We start from the raw sequence: 27,765 nt of genomic DNA, 5'->3' as shown, positions 1-27,765 counted from the left end.
GGGGGTGGTTGGGGAGGATGAGAGCCGCTGCCCATTGGCTGGCGCTCGCTGTGGACGCGGTGAGAGGCTATACCTGCGTCACGTGATAGGGGAGTGACACCCCCTCCAAGTCAGGGGGCGGTGCTTCGTTAGGGTTGTCGCGCATGCGCAGATATCACCGGGGGAGCGGGCCTGCCAGAAGTAATGGCAACGTGAGTCCGTTTGGGAGCCGCGGGCTGGGAGTGAGCGGGGCCTGTGCCCGGGGGGGGAGTTGGGGGGATTCAGGGGGCGCCGTGCTGGGGGGGGGAGTTGGGGGGGGTCAGGGGGCGCCGGGCTCGGAAGAGGGGGAGTTGGGGGGGTCAGGGGGCGCCGGGCTCGGAAGAGGGGGAGTTGGGGGGGGCCAGGGGGCGCCGGGCTCGGAAGAGGGGGAGTTGGGGGGGGCCAGGGGGCGCCGGGCTCGGAAGAGGGGGAGTTGGGGTGGGGCAGGGGGCGCCGTGCTGGGGAGGAGGGGAGTTGGGGGGGGGTTGGGGTAGGTCGGGGGCGCCGTGCCAAGGGGGGGAGGTGGGGGGGCAGGGCGCGCCGTGCTGGGGCGGGGGGGGAAGTTGGGGGGGTTAGAGGGTGCCATCCCGCGGGGTACGGTGTGTGTGGGGGGGGTGAACGGGGGTGCCATGCTGCGGGTTAATTGGGACACTTTTGTTTTGATCACTTTTTCGGATCCCAACCTTTTAAAACTTAAACTGGTTTTTATATAAATAAAATTTTGTTCCTAAAAGTTGTTTTGAAACAAAACAATCAGAACGTTATATTCTGGGGGGAAAAAAAGGATGTTTTTATGTTATTTCAGGATATTTTGATTTTATTAAAACACTTCATTTGGTTTTTTTAAAATGTCAAAAATGACAACTTTTTGTAAATATTTTGATTTTGACTTAAATAACATTTTTGTTTTGTTTTGAGGAAAATTTTCCCATCAGCAGTGGTGATAATGCAACCTCACAATTTCCTGTAATGATTTATAAAATAGGGACTGCTCTGGAATCCTAGAAGCAGAGCTAAAGAATGTACTAATTGCATTCAGACAATTTAAGGTGTTTTGTTATGTCCCGCCTTAGAAGTTAATTGAACTAAATTCATTCTCATCTTTGATCTAATAGCAATTTGCGTTGGGAAAGGGATGCAGAGGATGACAGTCTTAATTTTTTTAAACTAACTCATACTGCAAAATCAAGGCTGTAATAGGGAGTTTGTCTGCAATTTGTTAATACATGAATGAACTTAGAAAGTCTAGGAGGCTGCAAACCTCACTCTATCTGGCAGGATCAGCCGCAGTCAGGCTTCCCACATACAGCCATGCCAATGTGCATCCCCTCTCACCTGGGCAGAATCCCTCTAAGGACCAAGTCCATGGCCCAATCAGTCCTGGACTGAGTGACTATAAAACACTCTAATAATGTTAGGGTCAAGGAAACCAGTTTATGTTTTCGCAGAACCTAAGCCTTAACTATATTGGGAGCAGGCATGCATTTTTAGATGACACTAAGAATGTGCTGAGTTACCTGACCCTTTTCTTGTCTGTATTCTTGTCTCCCTCTAGGAAGCCATGGGGCCCCAGCTGAGCTCTTCTCTGTGATATTAGTAAATAAACAGATCAGTGGTTTGAAGAAAGGCTGGATCTTCTCTTGTTTTCAGTACCCAGTTATGGTGTCTCTGAAATAGCCTGCTATACTGCTAAGGTTCAAAAAGTTCTTCTCGGCTTAAAATGCCTGAAATAAAAGTCACACCCTTGGGTAAGTTCAAACCACAAGATGGAGCTGAAATAGATAGAAAAGTAGAAAAGGTTTGGATGCTGTGACAGAGCCCTAAAGGAATTAAAATTAGTTAGAAATAACTACAATACGCATAGCAAGAGATTCATGCTTCTTTCCATGTTTTAACATAGAATAGCTTGTTATGGTCTTATACTTGCACTTATGTTACTACGTTATATTTATGTAACTAGCATGCAGCATTCAGATTTGACTCCTCTCTTTAGGCAATCTTAATCTTGCTTTGCAAATGAGAAGACGGAAAGAGATGTTGCTAACCTTGCTTTCGGATGTTGAAAGGATTAATTCATTTATATTTATAAGCTGCCATATAGTGCAAAATATTATTTCCTCTTTTCCTTTTGAATTTGGCAAACACTGTTTTCCGCCCACCCCAAAAGTGTTTTTACTGAAGCTGGATTATGCTGTGAGCCTCTTGTTTCCTGCGTGGTTTTGCTTCAGCATACATATTAGCACAACGTGTGCAGAATGTTAGCTTATTTAACATTGCTATAGGACCAGTGGGGGACATTGTTCTGTGGAGTACACACATTCAAAAATAGCTGCTGTTAGTTTGTATAGCTATGTTTCTGTGTGTAGTCTGCATACAGAGGATGTTCCTGAAAGATGATAGCAGTTTTGGTGATAAACTGTTCGATGGTATCTTCTTAAATATATCAGCAGAAATGCTTTTTGCTAAGGTATGTCTTTTGGTCTGAAACTAACAAGCCAGGTGCTAAATGGAGAGCTGCACTTTTACCAAAAGATGAGACACTGTGGCATAGAGGAGTGACTATAGGAGAGGGTTTAGATTTCTAATCCAGCTCTGCCAATGATTTACTGTGTGCCATTGGGCAAGTAATTTCCTCTGTCTGAGCCTGAGTTTCCTCCTTTCTAAAATGAGGATAATGATACTTGCCTATTTAATAGGGGTGTTGAAGTTTATCTAGCCAGTGTTTTCCCAGAGCTTCAAATGTTTATATCCTTCTAAAGGTTTAAGAGGTTATATAGACGGGTGATGCAGTTGCCTTTGTTTGTCTCTTGCTCCAGGGGCTGGCCAGGATGTGGGCCGGAGCTGCATCCTTGTGTCTATTGCAGGGAAAAATGTCATGCTAGACTGCGGGATGCACATGGGCTATAACGATGATGTAAGTATGGCAGAAAGACCGAATGTTGTGTGCAGATTCTTTAAGGTTTATCTGCCCAGCCTTTTCCAGTATTGCTTCTGGTTCTGTGGGTGCCTTAGCTACCTAACCTACTTGGCCAGCTGTACCAAGCTTCATTTAGAAATTGTTTGAAGAATCCAGCACGTTTTGGTGCACTCTTAGGTGAAGGCTCACTTTCCTCTGAAACCTTAGGTATTAACCGCTGCTGGAGTTATAGTACCACACTTGATGGACCAATATCCCCTCTGGCAAATGCTGAGTTCCTGAGTCTTCCCCATATATGACAGGTTTCAGAGTAGCAGCCGTGTTAGTCTGTATCCGCAAAAAGAAGAACAGGAGTACTTGTGGCACCTTAGAGACTAACAAATTTATTAGAGCATAAGCTTTCGTGGACTACAGCCCACTTCTTCGGATGCATTTAACACCATTATAAAGGCTGGAGGCAAAGCGGGGTTTGGAGTGGTGGCTGACAGCTCGTGACAGAACGAACTACCAGCTTTAGCAGAACTCTATGAAGAGGTCTGAAACCTACAAATGAGAATTATGGTGAAGATAAAATGGATTAGCTATCTTTCTTCTCTGACGATAACTTAATTACTTATTTGCAATGTCAAAATAAACCCTCCCATTGGCAGTTTTCTCCTCCTCCTCCTTCTTGGCACTCTCTGCATTCATGTCTTTTATGGGGTTTAGCCTGTAGCGATCCACCTTACTGGTGACACCAGCATTCCCTGTTGTCCTGCTGGAGTTCTGCCCTGTAATAAGATCACAGTGCATTCCTAATGCTACATGGGCGGCTGACATTTGTTTTGAATTTCATGTTTTGAATTCAGTAACCAGCTTTGTTTAATATCTGATAACCTGCTTTTGTGTCTTTTAGAGACGCTTTCCTGATTTTTCATACATTACCCAGAATGGAAGACTGACTGACTTTCTAGACTGTGTAATCATCAGGTAAGAAAACTGCCTGCCATCTTATAATTCGGGTGCAGAAGAGGAAAGCACTGGAAAATAATTCTTCCACTTTCCCCTCCTACGTTAATAAACTAGTCACCCTTAATGGCTTGCAGTTCTATACTGCAAAGATTAGATTGCACTTCTGCTCCATGCAGGGATCTCTCCGTGTTTTACATGAGCTAATGCACATTCACAAGATCTGTGTGTTAGGTGACGGCTATAAACATCTAGCTAAGTGCCTGTGGGTCATATCTTCCATTCTGGATGTTCCTACACAGCCACTTTCATTTGGACCACTGCGGAGCTTTACCGTATTTCAGCGAAATGGTTGGCTATGATGGACCCATATACATGACGCACCCCACCAAGGCCATCTGCCCCATCCTGCTGGAGGATTACAGGAAAATTACTGTGGATAAGAAAGGGGAGACCAACTTCTTCACTTCCCAAATGATTAAAGATTGCATGAAAAAAGTGGTAGCTGTCCACCTTCACCAGACAATCCAGGTAATATGACTCACCCCGGGGAACTCTCAGAATAAATCAATTGGACTGTTGAAGAGGAGGGAACAGGGTCTTCCATTGCTACACTTCCATAGTGCCTGAGATACAAAAAAAGGTTAAATGATGTGCCCAAGGTCAGACAGTGAGTCAGTGGCAGAGCAGGGAAAGGTGCCCAGGAATCTTAATCCCCTCCCCTCATACTCCTGCCCTAGCTAAGACGCATTTTCACTTTAAGCTTGTAAGATATTGTGTTTCTTGTCAGTTTCCCTTTGCAGCCAGCTATGTGCTCTAAGGAGCTTGATACAGAAGGAAAAGGACTAAACCTAGTCAATTTCCTCTGCAGCCCTTCCATGTATAAAGGGGGTGGAGGGTTGTTCCTCACCTTGCAAAGACCAAAAATAGGTGGAAAAAACAAAGTGCATATAAAAGGAAAAAGGAAAAACAAGCAAGAGACCAGGGTGAAGGGGCAGAAACGAGAAAGCAGGGAGTCAGAGACACAATACAAAATAGGAAGAAGGTGAGACAAAGATTACCCAGGGTCCTTTTAGCGGCTGCTATGGAAGCATCTTAGGAGCTAGTGCATTTGTCTTTGGGGGTAATCAAATCCCTTATTTGTTCAGGGTAGTACTGCACTAGAAGTTGGTTCTGCCCTATGGTTTCCTCTAGCGGGAGTGTGACTTTTGGTATAGAGGGTGCTGCCTCTCAAACACAGGGGATGGGAAGAGGACAATTGTATTTGGGAAGGGATCAAAATTAGCAGTGAAGAAACAGAGTAATAAAATCAGCTGCCATCAGTGCTCGTAATTCCCAATGCATGAATTCTCTTTAAACGCTGAGAGAGATGTCTAAAATTGGCTATATGGTTTTGTCTCTGTAGGTGGATGATGAGCTGGAAATCAAGGCGTACTATGCTGGCCATGTGCTGGGAGCAGCCATGTTCCAGATTAAAGTTGGCTCTGAGTCTGTGGTCTATACTGTAAGTATACAGATAAATATTTATAGACCTATACATCTCCTTTGTATGGTATGTGTCCAGTTAGCTTTCAGGTAGTAAATGGGTTTTCTTTTCTTCCATTAGGGTGATTATAACATGACGCCAGACAGACACTTAGGGTAAGTAGGAAGCAGAGAAATTATGAATTTTAATGAGTGTGATCCATACATGGGAGATCTTAACCTGCAACTCCTGTTAATGTATGGGAGTTTATTACTGGTGATTCTTTGTTCTCGGATAAGAGACTCAGTCGCTTAGTGCCTTCTCTGTTGGGAAGATAAATGAAGTTTTTCAATTATGGAACTAAATAGATTTAAAATAATTCCTCAAGATAGACTCTGCAGTATTCTTCTTCTCTCTGGTGTACGGTCATGTTAATCCCTTTTTAAGACTGCACAATAATTGGGTTTAAATGTTCCATATATTTTCCTGTCATGGCATCTTTTATAGATGTTAGCCTTCTAACATAATTCAGATCAATGCTATGCATTTGCAGTGAGCCATGTTTTCTTTTATTACTTGCAATAATAAATGTTCTATCAGTGCTAAAGGAGAAGGATATTAATGTGTATGAAAGATTTTAAATGTTGGTGATCTTTAATAAAATGTAACCTCTTAAATTAGTCTTCAGCAAGTAAATGAAAGCTTGTCTCAAAAATCTGTAGTGTTAGTCTCCATATTGTGGACTGGATTCATTTAGCAAGAGACAGTTACAATGTGGTCCAGTGAAGTTAAGATTCTTGGCTCTGCTCCTGACTTCCTGTGTGACCTTGAGCAAGTCACTGCACAGTGATCTGGACAAACTGGAGAAATGGTCTGAAGTAGATAGGATGAAATTGAATAAGGGCAAATGCAAAGTACTCCATTTAGGAAGGAACAATCAGTTGCACACACACAAAATGGGAAATGACTGCCTAGGAAGGAGTACTGCGGAAAGGGATCTGGGGGTCTTAGTGGACCACAAGCTAAATGAGTCAGTAGTGTAACGCTGTTGCAAAAAAAGAACATCATTCTGGGATGTATTATCAGGAGCGTTGTAAGCAAGACATGAGAAGTAATTCTTCCGCTCTACTCCGCTGATTAGGCCTCAACTGGAGTATTGTGTCCAGTTCTGGGTGCCACATTTCAGGAAATGTGGACAAATTGGAGAGAGTCCAGAGAAGAGCAACAAAAATGATTAAAGGACTAGAAAGCATGACCTATGAGGAAAGATTGAAAAAAATGGGTTTGTTTAGTCTGGAAAAGAGAAAACTGAGAAGGGACATAACAGTTTTCAAGTATGTAAAAGGTTGTTACAAGGAGGAGGGAGAAAAATTGTTTTTCTTAACCTCACAGGATAGGACAAGAATCAATGGACTTAAATTGCAGCAAGGGAGGTTTAGATTGATCATTAGGAAAAACTTCCTAACTGTCAGGGTAGTTAATCGTTGGAGATTTTTAAGAGCAGGTTAGACAAACACCTGTCAGGAATGGTCTAGATAATACTTAGTCCTGCCATGAGTGCAGGGGACTGAACTAGCTGATCCCTCAAGGTCCCTTCCAGTCCTATGATTCTGTGATTTCTGGGCCTCAGTTTCCCCATCTATAAAAGAAGGATAAGGAACATCATTATCCCTATATTAAAGTGCTATATATTATCTATTAGATTAGATGGTCTCTCTCTGTTTTGTTTTAGAGCTGCCTGGATTGATAAGTGTCGTCCGGATTTATTAATCAGCGAATCCACCTATGCCACAACTATCAGAGACTCCAAACGCTGCAGAGAGAGGGACTTCCTGAAGAAGGTCCATGAAAGTGTAGAGAGAGGAGGGAAGGTATGGCGGTGGGTCAGTAGGGCCGTATTATTGCTAATATTTGAGCTGACTTCTTACACAGCCTGATGACAGCTCTGTTGCTCCACCAAGCAAGTTCATGGTTGGTTTTATTGCTAACCTATGCTAGAAAGGGCAGGGTATTAAGTGTGTGCTTTTGTTTTTCTAGTGGAAGGGAAATGCCAAGGTTACAGTCTGAACTCTCTGTAGTTCAAAGTTACAGAGAAAGTCGTGCCTGAGACACAGGCATAAGCATTTTGTGCTCTAAACTAGTCTCTTAGTCTCAGTTTCTAAATTTAGATGACTATCTGTCAAAATCTTTACTCTTAACCAATAATTTCTAGTGCTCTCATCTCAGTATTCCGTGCCCCACGATTAGACCCTTAGCAGATTTTTGCTGTAAAACCCCAAATATATGGAAAGTATTAACATACAAAGAGGTACCTACATCCCCTTCTGAAACATTTTAAAAATGTTTGCATGCACTGCATGTAGCTTCCCCCTTTTATTTGTTCAGTTCTTTTCTAATAATGTCAATTTGAAATAAACAACTACATGTTATCTACATGACCACCAAAGCACATGGCACATAGCGGTGCTTATAATGTCAATAACATCTTAATGCAATTTTTAACTATAGTTGGATTTTGTGGGTCTGCCTTAGGCACTTGTTTGTTTCTCGCTCATTCAGAATTTTGGTCATTGCCTCCCTCTGTTAATAAAAGACAACTTTCTGTAGCCAGTGAGAGTATTTTCCCAATAAAATGTGCCTTAGAGCAGTCCTACTTAAAGGTGGATGTTGTATCTGCATTATAACAAATAGTTTAGAGCCAGATCCCAATGGTCAAGTCACTGGATTCTCAAATAATGGAACTATGCTGATTTGCATGAGGATGTGGCCCTTAGTTCCTGAAGTTTGGATTAAATTAATCGCTGATAAAATGGGAGGTGCAGTCTGTATGGCAATCGCATGTTTACGGTTTTAATGGTGTTGTCGTGGTTAAAAGGTACATTAGTTCATCCCTAGTGACTTTGGTCATACACTTCGTTCATTTATTGTTCTGTTCCCAGTGAGGGAGAAATCTGGAACTGCTTATGGAAGGGAAAAGTGAGTCCTCTGAGAACAGAGGTGGCATACACATAGATCTCCCACCTAGAGACTCATCTTAGAACTAGCTGATGATTTCTATGAAGTTGTCACTGAATCTGGAAAACCAATCAGTGTAATGTAAGGTCCTGCGAGTTGGCAGCAAGCATCAGTGAAGAGTTTGATAGCAGAAAATATTAGAGACATGAAACGACGTGTGTGAAAACTCTCCAAGGAGGCAGATGTGTGTACGTTCTATGTTCGACTCTCACGCTCCTTGTCCCCTGGAGGGCTAAAAAAGTTACTGCTAGGACGTAACTGCTCCAGTGCGGCCTAGGCAGTCAAGATGAAAAGTGCTTGGCACAATATAATTTTCCATAGACAATGCCAGAAATGTGGTTTTGTTTTTATTTACAGTATTTTATTGGAAACTTCCTTGCAGTGCTAAACCGAACAATGTGATCCCCTAGGTCTCCATAAAGCATGTTCCCTGTTACATTGCGAGAATCCAGGGAGCCTAGGCTGTTGCTTTCAGTAAATGTGCAATGTCTCCTCTCCTTAAGAACAAATGATGAATAGGGAAATAAAAAGCAGCATCAGGAAGATCGGCCCTCTGTGGGGAGAGTTTGGAAAGGAGGGCACATGGAGTTCATCTATAAAATGGAATGTGCACCCACTGTGAGCAAGTGCAGGTGTTTGTGGGCACCAGTGGGGCACATAATCTTTGCATGATGTTTGGCAGTAGTATAGTCTAACTCTGCACTTTAATTGCAGGTTCTTATCCCGGTTTTTGCTCTGGGACGTGCCCAGGAACTCTGCATCTTACTGGAAACTTTCTGGTAAGAACAGCCTCAACTTTTCCATTTAAACCACGTATTTATTCCCCTCCCCTCCTACACTTAGTGCTCATTTTTTCCAGGATTCTGTGGTGTCTGTTTGTCATGCACAGTCTTATATTCATCTCTCTGCCTTGCTGACCTTCCGCCACCTCCCCTAACTGGCAACCCTGGTAGCCCTTGCCCACATTCCACTGGGATCTTGCCCAGGGCTGGCTGCATCTGGTCCCAAGCTGTCTCCGCTGTATTCCAGGTGCTCTGTGTCCTCGCTACTTTCTCTAACCACTGCCCCACTCGATACCCATTAATGCAACATCGGAAACATCCGAATCCCTCGCGTCAACACCGAGACCGACGCGAACCTCCCCCCGCAATGTTGGGAAAAGCTGGATGGGAACTTTGTGGCCCGAGTTCAGCACTGATATCCACGAAGCCCAAATTCAGACAGACGCACGCCACAGACGCAGATTAAGGAAACTGGCTGCCCTGCAAAGAATCTGGAATGTAAACCTCTTGAGTGCCTGTATCTGCCCATGCTGGCTAGTGTAGGATTGCTCCCTGTAGTATATTTTCTAGTGCTTTTGTCCCTCCACCACTTGGACACTACTCTAAAATATCTTGCTCTTTTGAGTCATGCCTCATCCTGCTCCAAGGCACTCAGTCTAAATTTTCTCTTTCTTTATTTCATACCATCCCTCTGGCCTTGCAAAACTCTGTGCTCTGGATAAGAAACTTTTTTTGGATGGCCGAATAAAATATTGAGTCTTTTTCATGAACACTGTCATGGTAAGGATCAGAAAGGAGAGGCTGTGTCTGGGTTGGAACATGTACATGATGATCTAAAGCTGCCTTACTCTTAATTATACCCCATAGCATCATGTTTAACATTCATAATTGGTTAGATAAGTCTGGACCAGCTGACAAGGAGAATTGGATTATCTAACATTAATGTGACATAGCGGAGATATTGACTTCCTATTTCCCCAGGTAAGTGTATGCATAGAAATCTTAAGTCCCTAGACTAATTCTTGAGCACACAAAGGGGAGCGCCTGAGAGGTTTTTGCCAGGATTCCACTTAAGCAACCACAATTGACTGACTGACTCTTCTCTCTCCCCAAAGGGAAAGAATGAACTTGAAGGCCCCAATTTACTTCTCCATGGGATTGACTGAGAAGGCCAATCACTACTACAAGCTCTTCATCACATGGACTAATCAGAAGATCCGGAAAACTTTTGTCCAGAGAAACATGTTCGAATTCAAACACATCAAGGCGTTTGACAGGGCTTTTGCCGATAACCCTGGGCCAATGGTACGTGGAGGTTAAGAACGTGATAGGATTGATGTGCACGGGTAGGAGCTGTTTTAGTGCTGTTTTTTGCCTGGCTTAAGGAAAGCGCACAGTTTACATAATACCTGAGCTCCTTGCAATTGTCAATGTATTTTTCACAGCACCTCTCTGAGATAGTGAATTACTGTTATCCCCATTTTACAGATGGGAAACTGAGGCCCAGAGAGATTAAGTAATTTGCCTAACATCACATAGGAAGCCTGTGGCAGACCTGGGACTCTAAACCCAAATCCCTGTTGAATTACATTTTTTTTTTTTTTTTGCACTGATAAATCCAATCATATGCAGCAATAATGAAGCTTTTGTCTTAAACATAATAAAAGGAATAAACATATTACAAGAACTACCTTCCAGTGCATTAAAGTTAAAAAGTATTAGAAAATTAATCTAAAAAGGGCGAATGTTAAATGCATTCCTCTGCATTGATCCAATCTATAGTTCTTCTAAACAATCCCTTTAAATTAAATTAAAAATGAAAGTGACCCTTTAAAAAAAAAAATGTTGTTTTCTTGCTATTGATTTCGACAGATTCCTTTCTAGTTACCTCCCAGTAGATCACTCAGAAACCATCATGGTACTGCCGGCTAATCAAAACTCTTGAAGGGTTTATTAGGAAATGTGAATTTTGAAGTATTTTGTTTTATGGAAAATTATGGAGATCTTGTAAGGCACAGTTTGAAAAAATTTCCTCTGCCTCCCCCTTCTCTTTTCCCCCCCCCCCCCAATCCCCAGAGCTGTAATGAGTCTAAACTGTACTGTATATTAATTGGTACTATATAGATTCATAGATGGAACTTCCCTGGTTCTATTCTTACGTGCTCTCTCCATAATCTGGGACACCTGTTTTCTAATCATTAGGAAAAATGAATCTGTGTGGCAGCTCCTAACACTCCTCTTTTGAAACCTAGGTTGTATTTGCAACCCCAGGTATGCTTCATGCCGGACAGTCCCTTCAGATCTTCAGGAAATGGGCAGGGAATGAAAAGAACATGGTAAGAAATTCTGTGACCTTGAATGATGCTTCATATTGATGTGTGGGGCTACACTCCAGTCGTTTTAGAAATAAACTCTGCCTATATTGGCAGGAGAGTTTTTTGCATGCATCTTTCCTTTATCAGCGGTTATCTAAATGAGTCATCAGTTAGTAATAACTGCTGACTGACTGACCTTATTTAATTAAAGCATGATTTAAAAATGCTTTTTATGACTGGCACATTGCATTTGGACCAACGCTGGGCTTTGAAATTAGTGGATGTTTAGCCATTGGCCTCACTGGGGCCAGGATTTGTCTCTCTTGGACAAGGACTCACCCTTTGTGTCTTTGGGGAACAGATGCAGCTTGATGGTTTAATTACTGTGCATGAACATGATGCATTCAGTTCTGATGGCATGTCTACATTCCAGACTTCAGTCGACCTATGTTAGATACCACATTGTGCTTCAATTAGGGGGAAAAAATTAGTATTAACTCCTTACATGCTGCTGTGATCCATGCGTGGGGACGCATTGGTCCATTTATTTCAGTGGGGCCGCCTTATCGAGTATCCACGCAGGTCAACTTTTACAAAGGGAACACTGGCTATGAAAACCGTCGATGGTGAATAGCGGTGGAACTGAGTCACGCTCTGAAAGCTTAGCCTGCTCTGGTGGCCTTGAGGGGATATTGATATCCTTATTGAGAGAGGGTTTGTGTCCAAAGGCTGGCCGTGACCTTTGAAACCCATAAAGTGACATTCCTCAGGTTTGAGACTGTGGAACCACTTACTGAATATTTAGAAGGTCTTTTAAAGAAGCCTTACTTTCGAAGGAATCCCATGAAACTGAATGATAACCAGGCCCTTATAGTCGGGGAGAGAGGGATTCCCTGAGGAATTGACACTGGTACAGTTCTGTTAGCTCAAGTTTTTGTGACTGTTAAAATGTTGCATTGTTGGCAGTAGACTCGGAAAGGATGAGTGGTGCAAGATTTTATGTTATGGAAATGTATTTTCAGCCGTGCTTATCTGTTCAAAGCTGTCTGTTTACCCATGACTAGTAATAACCCTTGTTTAGTAACATGTGGATTTTAACAGAAGCCGCCTTTTTAATTTGATCTTAATGCTTGTGCCATACTCAGGTCTTTATCATGCAAGATGCTGAGGGGCATAATTGAACAGAATAGATTCAGTAGCTTCTAAACCAGAGGTCGGCAACCTTTCCGAAGTGGTGTGCCGAGTCTTCATTTAGTCACTCTAATTTAAGGTTTCGCGTGCCGGTAATACATTTTAACGTTTTTAGAAGGTCTCTTTCTATAAGTCTATAATATATAACTAAACTATTGTTGTATGTAAAGTAAATAAGGTTTTTAAAATGTTTACGAAGCTTCATTTAAAATTAAAATGTAGAGCCCCCGGGACCGGTGGCCAGGATCCGGGCAGTGTGAGTGCCACTGAAAATCAGCTTGTGCGCCGCCTTCGGCACGTGTGCCATAGGTTGCCTACCCCTGTTCTAAACAAAGAGTTGTGGTAGACATGTCGGGAACCATGGAAACTTGCCATCAGCATTATACAGGTGGATGTGCGGCTAGTTCTGTCCCAAGAGAACAACTTACTCTAGCTCCATTCAGTGTGCAAATGCTACATATTTGTCTGGATTCCTTCCAGGTCATTATGCCAGGTTACTGTGTGCAAGGAACTGTGGGTCATAAGATCCTGAGTGGACAGCGGAAGCTAGAAATGGAAGGAAGACAAATAGTAAGTTAATTTTGAAAGGGCCCCGCTGACTTTCAGGGGGACTTGCACATTGCACTGCCCTGTGTCGGTGAAAGTCTCTCCCTGTGTTGATATACATTTTAGCTGAAGTGATTGAATTAGTTCCTTTGGTTGCGCTGACAATGATTTGCATTCTGCTGCCATCCTTCCACATGTGGACACACAACTACAGTCAGTGGGAGTTTGGCTACGTGGGCAATGGCTGAACAATTGCCCCATAAATCTCTTACCCTGCTGAAATCATTGTAGCTGGGGCCCAGAGACTTTAATGGATGTTTAATTCTATATGGAAAAGTAGATAAATCACCTGTACCCCGTGAGGTAACTGTCACATAGATTCCTGCTGAAAGGGACATTGCAGCTGGTAATCAAAATCCTTACAAGGTGATTTTCTTTGGGCAAAGCTGAGACGGGTCGCTTGCTGGAGGATTCTCAGCGATTTGAAGTCTTTAAATCATGATTTGGGGACTTCAATAGCTGAGTCAAGGGAAAGAATTCTTCCAGGAGTGGGTGGGTCAGCTTTTGTGGCCCGCATCATGCGGGAGGTCAGACTAGATGATCATAATGGTCCCTTCTGACCTTAGAGTCTATGAGGAAGTGTATCCAGAATTATAAAGTCTGATCCTGCAAGGTACTAACTGCTTTCCTTGTATGGTGCTGACTTTTGTCAACTGCCCCTGAAGTTAAGGATCTGGCTGTCTCAATTGTCCCACTTTCTGATGTAGGCGTCTTGCTTACTCCAGTTACACGCGGATGCTGAGAGCTCTGGTTTAGTTACTGTGTGGCTTGTAAGTTGTGAACAGGCAAAGCAAGTAGTGATGGGGGATGGTCTGTGTTTGCTTCTCCCCTTGGTCCCTGCAGCTGGAGGTGAAGATGCAGGTCGAATACATGTCCTTTAGTGCCCATGCTGATGCCAAGGGAATAATGCAGCTGATTCGCCAGGCCGAGCCACGCAGTGTTCTTCTGGTTCACGGGGAAGCAAAGAAGATGGAGTTCCTGAAGCAGAAAATTGAACAGGAATTTCGTATGTAAGGTGTTGGGCTCTGGAGGGTGGTGGGGAGGATTAGGAGTGGAAGGGGGAAGGATTAATTATTTTTATAGTTCATGTAGTTTGGCCAGGACGTTAAATCTAGTTGAATAACATGTTTTGATTGGCTCAAGTACTGAAAAGTCCCTGTGCTGGAAGCAAATGGGTAGGATGACTCTCCAGATGGCATGGTTTGCAGTGAGCCCCTGCTGCAGGTTTAATGATCTCTGGGGACCAGTCAGATGCAGTGTAGTCGAAGAAATGGAGAGTTATTGCATGTGTGCATGTATAAACAGGGAGTTAGTTCTGTAAGCTGTGCCTCTTGGACGCCTAAAACCAACAGAGACTGGTGGGGAAAAGTTCTTTCATGTTTACAATTCTGTACTACAGACTTAAGTTACAGTGAACAAGACTAGAGGAAAAATAAAAACCTTTTTTGAAAGCAGCTGACTTTAAGGCTAGGGGGAGAATGATCAATAAAGAGATCATTGTGTATCACTCTCGGGATGCTTATTCATTGGGTGCATTTTCCCAATAGTTTCAGGTGACTTTTGCATTAACTTGTTTTTATCATGGCTGTAAGTTCTGCTGCAGCCTGGGATCGTTTCAGCTCTCGCATACTCTCCAAGCCTCAGGTTGGGTGGGAGTTCCCCAAAGGAAGAAACACATGCTGCTACATGAAGTGTTGCTGGTGATTCAATAAGTAGCGTTGTTCCCTTTGTGGGAATCTGTGCTGTCTTCCACGGGGGGGGGGGGGGGAAAGGCCGTGGCTACTTGTGATTAACAATCCCATGGAATTTACCATGATTAGGGGTGTTAACTCTGGTCTCCTGGCAAGATTCAACTATACTGGTTATTTGAATTACTCTTTCAAGTTTGTTGACTATAATATTCTTAGTCTCTGTCCCAAATTGTTGTAAAGGGTTGCTGTTAAACACCTGCCATGTTCCACTCTAGCCATGGGTGCAATGATAGTCCCCGTATAAAAAGTCCTTTGGGATTAGAAGCTGTATATGGATGTTTCTTCAGTATTGTTTGGCTTTTAATACAGATGTGAACTGTTACATGCCTGCAAATGGAGAAACCACTACATTGTTCACCAGCCCCAATATACCAGTGGACATTTCCCTTGGATTGTTGAAGAGAGAGAGTGCCATAGGTAATACACCCGTTAACAATGACTTTCCCCTTTCAGGTACTGCAATTCTAGTACATCTTATGTTTTTACTGCTGAATGTACGATTATGCATGGATGTGTGAGAAGGGGATGTTGTGGACACATTTATGTGATATCCCATATAATGGAGCTTCATAACTAGTCATTGGTTGAAAGAGGCTTCCAGTGGGATGACGTGGATTTCACCTGCCAATTTATCCTCATTCAGAACATATTCACTGTTTTTTAAAAGCCCCATGCAGGAAAGTCACAGAGACACAGAATGGGGCTGCCCTGCTATTCATCACTAATGCACCCTGCAGAGAGATGACATGTCAGTTTGCTTAATGGATAAAAATGCATACTTCAGTGGGCCAGTTCCGCCCCCACTGGAATTACAAGATAACCTGGTTTTAACACCTCCCCCCCCCCCCCCCCCCCCAACTTCTATCTAAAGCAAGGAAGCGCCATGTGCTGCAAGATCGAGAAGAGAAAGTCAATGTTGCTGAGAGTGATTTGCCTCATCCCCATGGAGTTGCTAACTGGTTTAAGTACATGGTTTGTAAAGGGTCTCTGCCCAGGTTATAAGACCATAGACTAGACCTACTGCATTTCAGTTGAGGGGCTGGCAGTTCAGACCCTCTTCTCACCATGGCCGTGCAGTCTGTTAGATCCTAAAGTGTTTTACTATGTTTGTATGAAAGATAAGCACAAGAACATTAATGACTTTGCCCTTCTTTTCTGTTGGTCCCACTCTAGGTCTTGTGCCGGATTCCAAGAAGCCAAAGCTCATGCATGGCACATTAATCATGAAGGATAACGTAAGTGAAAAGGAGATTACTCTAGTACAGGGATTCTCAAACTGGGGGTCGGGACCCCTCATGGGGTCACGAGGTTATTACATGGGGGGGTCGTGAGCTGCCAGCCTCCACCCCAAACCCTGCTTCACCTCCAGCATTTACAATGTTGTTAAATTTATAAAAAAGGGTTTTAATTTATAAGAGGTATCATGCTCTTGCATGTGAAAGGGGTCACAGAGAACCTCGGTGTTGTGCTCAGTCCTACAGCTCAGCAGTGACCACTCTAAAGTGTTGTGAGGCTGTGAAGGAAATCCAGGTGTATGAGAATTCCCAGCCTCTCACCTGCCAAGGCTGGTAGAGATCAGAGCAACCCAGAGGCGTGGCACTCTCTCTGGAAGAGGACACTGGAGCCATAGCTAACCACTCCACAGAGCCACTTCCAATCAAGTTCTGCTTTTTGTCATGCTCTTGACTCCTGCTGCCATACTGGCTGGTCCACGTCAAGAGAGCTTATCCTTCGCCTCGTGGCTGTGGTCCAACTCACTCTCGTCATACAGGAGGGTTGTGCCAACTTTTATCCATAGAGCAGCTGTGTTTGAAGGCAGGTTTGGAAAATGGGGAATGTATAACAGATAGAGGTGTTTATATAAATAAATCTGTGTACACACATCTAGCTGCTGCTGCTGGTGGTGGTGGTGGCATTGTCCACAGTGTGCTAGGCCATTTAAAAAGGCAGGGTCCATGACCCAAGAAAATCTGTGTGGTTGTCCTTTAGCTCTACAGAGAGCTACCCTAATAATGAAAAAAGCACTCTGGAGCAATGTGAACGGCAGCCTGCGATTAATGGATTTCTCCCTTCCCTTGGCAGAGCTTCCGCTTGGTCTCTCCCGAGCAGGCACTGAAGGAACTGGGTCTTGGGGAGCATCAGCTGCGTTTTACCTGCCGAGTCCACATTCAGGATCCTCGCAAGGAGCACGAGATGGTGCTTCGAGTCTATAATCACCTTAAGGGGTAAGCGTGCCACAGACTGTTTAACAGCTGCTGCTCCAAGGGTGGCCTTGCTGTTCCAAACCAGCTGTGTGTAGCTGGGGAATATTAATAGGTGACAAAGATTCCAGTGACTAAAATGTAGATAATTCCGCTGGCCCAGCCCCTGAGGATTGGTTTATGCAGACGAATAGGAACCAGAATTTTACTTTAGGATCTCGCCTGTCCTTTTCAGACAGGTCAGAAATCCAGCCCTGTGGAACTATATGACTTTCTAATGATTAATATTCAAAGTCTTAGCCTTTTTGTAAGTCCTGTCCTGCCCTCCTCAGCTGGTGGGTATTGGCTTACACTCCAGCCAGGGAGTCTGTGAGGTGCAGGCGTTCTCTGTACTGATGCACCGTTTGTAGGAGCTAGGTCTGTGTAGTCAGATGCCCACTTGAGTACAGAACAGGACTGCATAATATACCTTCCATCTTCCTAGAGTCCTGAAAGATTATTCTGTTCAGCATCTCCCTGACGGATCTATCATGGTGGAGTCCATTCTGATCCAAGCCACAGCACAGTCAGAGGACCAAGGAACCAAAGTTTTGCTGGTGTCATGGACATACCAGGTAAGAATAAATGTCATGTCGAAGACACACATTCACAAAGTGATTCCGGTTAGCTCTGTTCTAACTTGGGCCTGTGGTGGGGGTTGCAGTTATAAGAATCCGTTTCCAGAGGAAGTGGGTTAGTGCAGCGAGGGAACAGAAAAGAGCTACTCCAGCTTTGAGTTTGTTTGAAAAGTCCCGCATGAGCCACTTCGGCTAGGTCTGTGCGGCACGTGGGAGGTGTAACTCCATGCCCAAGCTGCCACCGACACAGCTGTTTTTAGTGCACTAGCTTGCGCTGAGCTAGCATGATCGTCTGTCTGGGCTGGGAATCTCACCTCTCAGCTGCAGTGTAGATGCATCCTTAGAGCTTGTGGAAACAACGTCTTAGTACAGGGGCACTATAGATTTACACCCCAGCTTGCCATGCACTAACTCGCTGGAGTCACCTCCTTTCCTTAAGCTTTCCCCCTAATAAAACTACCTTTCCAGGAGCACCATCTCCTGAGTCTACTCCCCCTGTGGGCACTGGAAACAAAATCATCAGCCACGCTAAAATCGCTGGCCTTACTTATTTTTGGCTATTTCTAGTATCCTGGCCCTAGTCAGGGTGGAGTACTGGTAGCAGAGGGAAGGTTGGAGCGGGGGTTTGTATGAAAAATTTGAGGTGTGACTAGCATACATATAAACAGTCTCAAACTTGCTGACTAGCAAAAAGCTTGCCCTAGCAGAGTCACTCATGTTTAAGTTCAAGGATAGAGTTCTCTAGTGCCTAGGTTTTGTGGGTTTCCAAAGGCTTTTCTTTAGAGGGAAATGTTTTCCTGAGAGCAAAGCAAAAATCAATAGTCCTTTCTTTGCGTCTCTTAAGAAAAGAGACATCTATTGTCTCAGGGCCCCTGTACTTTGTTACTGCCAAGTCTGCGATTTTGGAAGAATAAACTCCCATTTGTCAAACTATCAGAAATGGGTTCAGGCCAAACAATTCTGAAACCGTACTAATTTTCGGGGGTTTTGGGTCTGGATATTTGGTTTAGTCCTGTCAAAAGAGCAGCCTTTGGTGTGCTGCCCTAAATGAGAGAGTGGAGTGGGGGTGTTGCCACCTGACCTATTTCTGATGTCTGTGTATAGGATGAAGAACTGGGCAGCTATCTTACCTCCCTATTGAAAAAGGGACTGCCCCAAACTACAGCTTGAGTGACGCAGCAATGGGGAAAATGGAACTTCAGAAGCCTTCCAAGTTCACCTCTGTTTTTTATATTATCCAAAGCATGTAAATACTTAAGTTGTTTTTTTAAATAAAGACAAGGTCTATTGTAAAATATCCTGCAGTAGAGAGTATTAAACTATTCAGACAAAATTTTGCTTTAGCAGCACTGCTATCCCCCACTGGCAAAGTCAGTCACAAATATCAAGTTACCTGGAGCAGCTTCGTCTGGTATTCCTTGTAGAGCAAGGTAAGAGATTTTCAAAGTCTCTCCATTCACATTTATTTTTGTAATATTAAAAAGAACATTCTGATGCCAGCACTTTGCTTTTTCCACATACTTAAGTACAGCACAGGACGATGCTCCTCTTAACAGCGTTTTAATTCACTCAGCCACCTTTTGAAGCTTGTGAACAAAATGATTCAATTATTTTGTTGTTTCTGCATTGAACGTAAGGTCAGCTGTCAACTTTAACAGTACAGAACACTGATAGGGAGTTAGAACTTAAAAGTAGGCCTGAGGGATTAAAACTAAGCACAATATTTAAGCAGTTACTTATCCATTACCGCATATGCATACATGGCTGTGAACAATAGGCAGAACATCCCTCAGATATAAAGCAAAGCTAACTTTCACAGTGTTCAGCAAAGAAAGGGACAACACCGAGGTACTTGGCTATTCCCATTTTATAGATGGGCAGATATTCAATGTCCTGCAAAGCAACTGGATTAGAACCTAGCCCTCTGAGTCCCAGTCCTTTGTGCTAGACACTTGACCAGTCTGTCTCAATAGCAGTTAAAGGATGCAGATGATGAAATGACTCAAGTAGTCGGTATACCAACCCGTACTGCTGCAGGTCCATTCGTTTGGATAATTCATATCATTTGTCAACTATTAATAAATCAAATATTTCATACTATACACAGACTGAAATTGTTCTTATTCTACAAAGAGATTTTAAATAGCAGAAAGCCAGCTGCTCCGTTTACTTTGGGAATCAGCCTGTAATGTCACCACTTTCCAAACAAAGGATTTTTTTTTTTGTATTGCTTAATAAGTAACACTGAAGTGGAAATATTGCCATACATTCTTGACACACTTCAGTTTTCAGAGCTGTTGATCCCAACTAAAGTCCTATTTATACACAACACAGGCATCTCTGCTAATGTGTTGTCTTTTATCTTCATGTAGTCTGCTGTGCCAACGCTTGCCGATTAACAGACTTTTGGAGGGGGCGAGGGTCGTAACAGACTCTAGTTTCCTAGGAAGTGGACTGACATCCCCAACAAATTCAATTCATAGTCCGTGCCCTAAAGAGTATGTGTATACAGCACCTGATCTCACCTGAATCCTCCTCCTCCTCCAAGTTCGGGTGGATTTGAACCCGTAACCTATGGGTGAATCACTTACTGACCTTGTTTTAAAAAAGGCAATTCATTCAATTGCTGTGTTGGTGGTCTTGTTGTTGGCTTGCTTTTATAAGGATAGTCATTGAATTTTCTGTCACAAATGGTATAAACCTTGGTTTTGGATCTGAACTTGAGGCCAAGATGCCATGGCTTGCTGGAAGACGTGAAGTAGTATAGGATGGGGTTCAGGCAGCAGTTGAAACTGACCAGGGCCAAAGTGACCCGGCGCATTTTGTAAATTAAGTTGGTAAACAGGCAACTTTGGATGAGTTGGACCCTCATCAGGAAGTGGAGTAGGTGAGTGAGATGATAAGGAAGGAAGCACAGGATGGAGATGAGCAGGATCAGGTAGATGGTCCTCAAGGCCTTCTTCTTGTGAATGCTGCGTCTGGTGTGGGCGATCCGCTTGGCGATGAGAGGGTAGCTGATGAGGATGACGGCAAACGGGATGACAAAGCCAAACAGCAAGGCACAGACATTGTAGGGCATCATGCGATGGGTCCAGCTAGTCAGCGAGAAGTTCTCAAAGCATGCGGTCTTGTTCTCTGTGCCCTTGTTGTGAAGCGGCCCCCCAAGGATAAGCGGGATCATGATGCTTGCAGCAATGAGCCAAAAGACGGTGACCACTATCCTGTAGTGGGTGACTTTGATCCGGATGTAGGTGAAGGGGTGCAGCACGGCCACGTAACGATCCATGCAAATGCAGGTGAAGAAGGCAATGCTGACGTAGATGTTGATGTAGTACAAGGCCCCAGTGATCCTACAAGCCATGTCTCCAAAGATCCAATCGTTCTGGTTCAGGTGGTAATGGATTTTAAAGGGCAATATACAAACAAACAAGGTATCTGCTACAGCCAAGTTGATGAGGTAGATGTAGGAATGCGAGGTGTGCTTGACCTTGCAGGTCAAAAGGTAGAGAGCCAAGACATTTTCTAGCAGTCCCAGTACAAAGACAATGCTGTAGATGATAGTGAAGAGATGGTACTGGAAGTCTGCTTCCACACAACAATCAACTATGGTTGCATTCGAGTGTCCCCTGGCCATGGTACAGGAAGTGTTTGCCATGCTTTCTGCTGCAGGAGAACAAGTTCTGTGGGGAGAGCCTAGATTATCCTCTTTTTTCCAAAGCTGCAGGAGCTCTCTGTCCTGGGGTGAGAACTCGAGGTGTGGTGTTACATCAGCCAGCTCTGGTTAAAATGCAGCTAAAGCTTCTACGCTCGGTAAACCTAATAAGATAAAAATAAGCATTAGTGTAGTGGGGAAAGACTTTCCGTCACGTTACAATCAAAAATATCCCCTAAAACAGGAGACGGGTTGAGATTAAGCAGCTGCAGCCCCCAGCTCGTTTAAGAGGCAGCTGGAGGAGACCAGTTACAGGAGCATGTATAGAATATGTAAAGGGGACACACGTTTTTAACGTGCGATGGGCTGAAGAGTTAAATACTGGACTGTCCTTCAAATGTAGCTTGAGATGGTTCCTTGCACTGGTGGAAGCCAAGCCCCAGTTCTCTGAGATTAGGTATCCAAGTCTGAGCATTGGACTGGGCCTAGCAGCCCTGGCTTCTGTTCCAGGCAAGTCAAGTCACCTCTCTGTGCCTGTTGCCCCTCCTACCCTTTGTCTTAGACTGCAAGCTCTTCAGGGCAGGGGTTGTTTCTCATGACGTATCTGTACAGAGCCGAGCACTAGCTGCTACTGTAATACAAATAACCCTCTTGAAACCATTGGGATACCACCTCCCCGAGGAGTGAGGGTTCATGCAGTGTTTGTAAAGTGCTTTGAGATCCTCTGGTGGGAGCCCCTAGGAAAGTAGATGTAACTATTCATTATACATTAAAGGGGCACAGTCCATCTCCTCACACTTGTACTGTTGTCACAAGAAGTACAAAAAATTATTATAACAGATGGGGGGCGGGGGGGAAGAATAGTTTCATTTTGGCACTACAGGGCGAAGAGCAAGTCTGACTACACAATCTGTTGGTGGGGTCTTTCAGATAACGGGTGGGGCGGGGGGCGGAAATAATTGCAAAACCACACTGTGGCCAACCATGCCTCTCAACTATTCAGTGGATGGTGTCCCAGGCAAGAGAATTTCACCAGAGCAGGATCTAAATGCGCAGCGACAACTCTAATTTGACCCTGTCCCTGACAAGAAAAAGAGCGACCGAGAAATAGCAGCAGGCCTAAAACAAACATACTGACTCATGCACACAAACGAGGAGGTTGCAGTGGTCTTAGATGGAGAATTAAATTTAAGATAGATCCAAGGAGCAGCCAGGGTGATCTGAATAAATAAGAGTGATGTCTGAGTGGAGAGGATACTAGCAAATGAAGTGAGCGGTGGGGTTTTGAATAGGCTGTAGAATTTGTCAAGAGAGAGTAATTTTACTGACCACTAACTGAATGACGTGGAACAGAGCAGACTGAGTCAGTCAGCACCACATAGGAAAATACAGGTTTTTTCCATAAGTGACATTTTGCTGACCACACCAACCCACTCAAATCAAAGGAAAATCTCACGCTCTCACTTCTCAAGCAGTCTTGGTGTGAGACTTGACTAGCCAAGGCACAAAATCTACTTGCCCGACATCACCATGATGAAAACAGAGACTAATATTCTAGTGGTCTGCTGAGAGTACAATCTTGCACAGCTGTGCTAAAGCCACCATCTAAGTAGGCATCAGAAACCAGGTCTGCCCCACTGAAAGAGGATGGCAGCCTTCTCAAGCCTCACAAAAAGGAAGTGAAATGTATGGCTGGAAGGGATCTCGAGAGGTCATCGAGTTCAGCCTGCTGGGCTGACTTGGTAAGACGGGTAACTCCATTTAGATGTTCCACTCCCTTACAGTGAACCTGCTTTGGATTAATTATGGCAAAACGAGGATAAGAGAGGGAAGAAAACTCTGAGGACATTCCATCATCAGCTCTTTACAAACAATTTAGCATCACAATACACATCGGAAGTAAATAAATTTAAGTATCTTCATTATACTACTAGAGGTAGTATCAAAATGACTCTCCCCATGTCACAAAGCTAGGAGAAGCAACCAGTTCCCCAGATACAGTCAACTTCTCCCTATTGTAAATAAACTAAATTGTTTACTCATGGTTCTCCTATTACTCTAAGGCCCCCATTCCGCAAGTAAATCAGCGTGCAGGACCAGCGCCTCCATTTCTTTAAAACCCCAATTCTTTCTGCTGTATTTATCAAGGCCATTTTACTTCCTGCATTTCAGCTCGAATAATGAAAATCACCATTGTGAGATTCACTTGCCAAGCTCTCCAGGGTGGAAAATTTCTGGTTTGCAAACCCAGTAGTGAAGAGGAAAAGGTCTGTTGGATTGGAAAAGAAGTTTCCATTGTTATTAATGGAAACGTTTCTGTTAATCACAGGATAAATGTACGTTTTTACAAAATTTGAATTTCGGGTCATGTGATTTGTAAAGCACCAGAAATGCAAGTATTCCCAATGTCGGGATGCAGCATCCTAGGCAGATTACAGCCAAGTGGAAAGAATTAGCAGCATAAGATATTTAAAGTCCCCCCCCCAAAAAAAAAAATAAGTTACTATCTCAGCTGGAGCTAGTAAGTTATTTTCACACATTTACCAGGGGTGTTGCAAACCTAATTCAGCCTGATCAGTTGGAGAGGGGCTTTCCAACTTGTATTAACATGTAAGCATTCCTTTAAAAAAAACCCAGACACTCGCTGCCAGCTGCCCTTGTGCTGTGCCAGGCGGCGTTTCATGACAAATCAAGAAAGGGAAGTAAAAGAACTCACCCACCAGCCCCAGGCCACTATCTCACGTGAAAAATGCAACGAACACGCTGGATCCTCTGAAGATGCTTCACAAAGCAGAGGCTTGATGCTGAGCTCGCCTGTCGAAAGTGTAGCACCACAATGAAGTCACCTTGCAAAGCATATGGCAAAACCCTCCCACCTTGCTCTGCAGCGAGAAACCACAGGAAGTGCAGAGGTCGGCCAAGAGTTCCAGTTCATACTCGGACTCGGCCGGTAGGTGAACAGAACATTTCACATCATGCCCAGCATGTCACGTGAAACTACAGTGAGATGAGTTTCAGTTTTGCCAGCGAGTGAAAGGCACAGTCCCATGTTCATTCACAACTGCGACAGGCACCTCAGCTACTACGCAGCCCTAGGCCTCCCCCTTAGCTGATGCTTCCAAATCATGGGCCAGTACTTGACTTTAGCCTGAGCCTAAATCCGATTCATTTCACTTGTGATTTTATTTGTATTTTAACGAATGCTTTTCCTGGTAAGGAGAAATGGCAATGATGCGGCAAGGTTTAGGCCACTGGTTAATGCCTTTCCAGGGAAACAGCTGCCTAAATGTGATTGATTGTGTCCAATTTCCTGTGTGTCTGTATCTATGTGGAGCTAAGATACCCAGGTGAGTCCAAAGCAACATGAAAGCTGGTCCCTTAACTGTTCTGCAATACGTCCAGTCTCTACGGTAACGACAGGGTGAGTCCAGTGCTCCACAAGCAGATGCACGAAGCCGTTGTATAACATCAGTCGGCACTGCCCCTATTGAGATACCGACGTTCACCTTCCCGACTGTGTGAAAGGGATTGTGTGGCATTTTCCGGGGCTCCTGGGAACTGCCAGTGGCACTGTTAGTGCTAAGAATGCAGCTCCTGACTCACCCGTGTGCAACCAAAGAAAGTGAGTAGGAACCAACCCGCTATGTATGAAGGGAGAGAATAAAATGGAAAATTCTTACCTCTCCTTCAGTGGGTGGAAGAAGTGAGTCCACTGGTAAACCTGCTACCGGCAACAGTAAAGGGCTGAAATACTTTACCATCACCAGCTCCCAACCCTGCCTGTCAGAGTTAATGCACACTGCACAATCTTGCAACTAAGTATTTTTCATTTGTCTGAACAGGTTACCGGGTATCTAGTCCAACCCCCCCAGTAACAAAAAGCACCCTCCGAACCTTGAGGAGCTGACTGTAGGGCTCTGAACACCAGCTCTGCAGTCAAGGAGAGAGCTTGTCACAGGGTCTTAGAGTTCAGTCTCATTTCCTGTATATCACAAGCCACCGCCACCCAGCAACCAAAAGGAAACCAACTATTACAGCCCTCTGGAACCTCGATTTTGTGCCACAGGCAGAGAATAGGAAGGACCAAGATGCACTGATGCCCAAAGTCGCCGCAAATGGCGGGGAAATGATTAAGTGAAATAGACCCTGATAATCTTGGCAGGTCACCTGCATCCACACACTGCAGAGGAAGGTGGGGGGGGAAAATAGCCACCCACAGTCACTGACAATTTGACCGTCTCAATAATTGCAACACAGGCACATGAGGACGAGGAGCTAATTCATAAAGTTGACATTAGGCACCTTCAATGTGCACCAAACATGATTTTTGCAGCAGGACCCGGCCAAGCACTAGTGTTTAACTGAGCGATATGTTCGCTTTCTTTTGGAAAAACCACAACAGACTGAAGTTTGCACTAACCAAGCCATAAGACACCGCAAAGCTTTAGAAGTAGTAAAGCAAAAGGCAGAGCGAGATGATGTTATATAAGAATAACGCCTGCTTCAGTCTCTCTGCCTAAAACTTTTGCCACAAAGACAAACTGTTGCAGAATATGCACAGCAAAACAGGCCCCCCTCCAGCACACCTAGGTCTGGTTTTTAGCTCCCAGTGATGTCAATGCTCAACACCTCCCAGGTACTCCGCTGCCTGTGGCATGGACCTTTGCAAACAGAGTCCCCCTCAAGGAAGGCTGGGGTTTTGGGGCCATTCACAAGCCAGGCCAATTAACACACAATATGATGCTGACTGTATCAGACCTAGTCATAAAATAGGCAAAACTTGAGGTTTAAGTGTCACAAAAAACAATCCTGTTTAATTAAAAAAAAAAAAAAATAGTATCCGTGTTCTCCATCACGCTAGGCTCCTGTGCTGATTCAGGTGTGCTTTGTGCATGATAAGCCTGCTGTCAGCCCCACGCATTAATAGCTGTAACACAGTTGCAGCAAAATGTCCTATTATCAAAAATAATTTGCTAGTCTCTGAGGTGCCACAAGTACTCCTCGTTCTTTTTGATAATCCTTGAGTGTGTCTATTGTTCTAGCAATTTTTTCCTTAAACAAATAGATCTTCTCTGGCTTTTGCAAATGACCCCAATTAATAAAAGGCTATTATTACTTTTCCACAATTTTCCATGTCTTGTCCACAACTCAGCTGCAATTATTTGACAATCATCCCGCAATTCAAGTCGGGCTTTCATGATACATACATAAGCGACTGTGTCTCCTGCTGGTCTGCAAGACGACAGGGATTACAAAGAAGAGGGGTAAAGAGGAGACAAAGGTTTGCCTACTGTGGTCTGACCCCATTCTGCGTCTATGCCCAGGGGAAGTGACGCCCCTCCACACACACAGGTCCCTTCCCTGTATGTTGGTGGAGGCAGGTGGCGAGGGGAAGACAGTATGTGAGTGTGTAGCCAGTGGTGTGACCCAGGTAGCTTAGAATCTACAAACCAACCAGCTGTCTGTCGCCCAGAATTACCAATCCTTCCAAGCCTCTGGGCATGTGGACAAATGACGTGGCGATGTCTCTAGCCACAATCAATGGGGTTTATTGAGACCTGGCCGCGTATCAGCATACAAAGCGAGTTCTGGAAATCTCTGCGACATGGCCCCCACCAACCGAGTTCTTTCAGGCACAGCTGCACGTCTCACAGGGCCGCTATTTTGCTGCGTTACCTTCTGTGTCCACGTCTGTGAGGAGAAAAAGGGAAAACATTGATGTGGAAAGAAAGAAAAACCCAGCCCACCTGAAAGCACTTAAGTTTGTGTTTCTTCATTTCCTGCTTGGGCTCCGTCCCCACAAACGCGGGCAGATGGCTGGGTGGCTCGGCAGCCAGCGCTTCTTGGGAGAAGTGCCATTAGAACAGGCCAAAACTGACAAGCTGCAGCGTTTTCAAGGCCCGCCTAAGAGCTCTGCTTTGTCTCCAAGCTGGTTGTGTGGCTCTTTGTTTCCCTGCTTCTTGTTCCCCGAGTCCTGCTCAGGCACCTCCAAGAAAAATCAAAGGAGGCCTCGTCTGCTGCTGTGGGGGATGAAACCTAACCCTAGTTTAACAGAGACTTGGGGAGCCTTGATAGCTTTAGCAAGCCCTGGGTGCAACGGAGTGGTCCCAGGGAGGGCTGGTGGGGCTAGCTGAGATGGATGCTCACCCCGGCCCTGGTGAATCGCTGGCTAATGAGGAGAGGAAGATTCTACCAGGAGCTGCAGAGAGAGGAAGTGGCTCTCAGGGAGGGCACTCCAGGGAGATGGGGGCCCCAGAGAGAGCCTGTAGAAGGTGAACCATTGACGT

The 27,765-nt window shown here is 44.4% G+C and overlaps 3 protein-coding genes across 5 annotated transcripts in view; 1 reads left to right on the top strand and 2 right to left on the bottom strand.

The window, feature by feature from the left end:
* The first annotated feature begins 95 nt into the window (after positions 1-95).
* Positions 96-19,123, top strand: INTS11 (integrator complex subunit 11). Its single transcript, XM_054009409.1, has 18 exons — positions 96-191; positions 1,574-1,766; positions 2,835-2,932; positions 3,831-3,904; positions 4,186-4,414; positions 5,289-5,387; positions 5,490-5,524; positions 7,081-7,219; positions 9,078-9,142; positions 10,261-10,450; positions 11,398-11,481; positions 13,132-13,221; positions 14,101-14,263; positions 15,318-15,425; positions 16,182-16,243; positions 17,091-17,233; positions 17,694-17,823; positions 18,931-19,123. Exons 2-18 carry the CDS (start codon positions 1,739-1,741, stop codon positions 18,994-18,996), a joined length of 1,803 nt encoding a protein of 600 aa, XP_053865384.1. The 5' UTR covers positions 96-191; positions 1,574-1,738; the 3' UTR covers positions 18,997-19,123.
* Positions 19,124-19,272: 149 nt separating this feature from the next.
* LOC128826224 (lysophosphatidic acid receptor 6-like) lies at positions 19,273-26,912 on the bottom strand. Its single transcript, XM_054009410.1, has 2 exons — positions 24,195-26,912; positions 19,273-21,642 (listed from the first exon to the last, which is right to left on the bottom strand). Exon 2 carries the CDS (start codon positions 21,479-21,481, stop codon positions 20,414-20,416), a length of 1,068 nt encoding a protein of 355 aa, XP_053865385.1. The 5' UTR covers positions 21,482-21,642; positions 24,195-26,912; the 3' UTR covers positions 19,273-20,413.
* Positions 26,913-27,007: 95 nt separating this feature from the next.
* Positions 27,008-27,765, bottom strand: part of PUSL1 (pseudouridine synthase like 1) — a 67,712-nt gene continuing 66,954 nt past the window's right edge. For all 3 annotated transcript variants that reach the window (XM_054009411.1, XM_054009413.1, XM_054009412.1), the window contains one exon: positions 27,008-27,169. In XM_054009411.1, coding sequence (XP_053865386.1) covers positions 27,138-27,169 — 32 coding nt within the window. In that variant the 3' untranslated portion in view covers positions 27,008-27,137. The remainder of the gene's footprint in view (positions 27,170-27,765) is intronic.

This window comes from Malaclemys terrapin, chromosome 19, assembly GCF_027887155.1.
Source record: "Malaclemys terrapin pileata isolate rMalTer1 chromosome 19, rMalTer1.hap1, whole genome shotgun sequence".
NCBI lineage: Eukaryota > Metazoa > Chordata > Testudines > Emydidae > Malaclemys > Malaclemys terrapin.
The sequence above is the reverse complement of the archived record's forward strand: the minus strand, read 5'-3'. Positions and strand labels throughout refer to the sequence as shown.

Coding starts and splice junctions, on each gene's coding strand:
- INTS11 (XM_054009409.1), top strand. CDS start 1,739: ATGCCTGAAATAAAAGTCACACCCTTGG. Junction 13,222..14,100: donor AAATGGAAGGAAGACAAATA/GTAAGTTAATTT, acceptor TGGTCCCTGCAG/CTGGAGGTGAAGATGCAGGT. Junction 15,426..16,181: donor GAAGAGAGAGAGTGCCATAG/GTAATACACCCG, acceptor GTCCCACTCTAG/GTCTTGTGCCGGATTCCAAG.
- LOC128826224 (XM_054009410.1), bottom strand. CDS start 21,481: ATGGCAAACACTTCCTGTACCATGGCCAGGGGACACTCGAATGCAACC.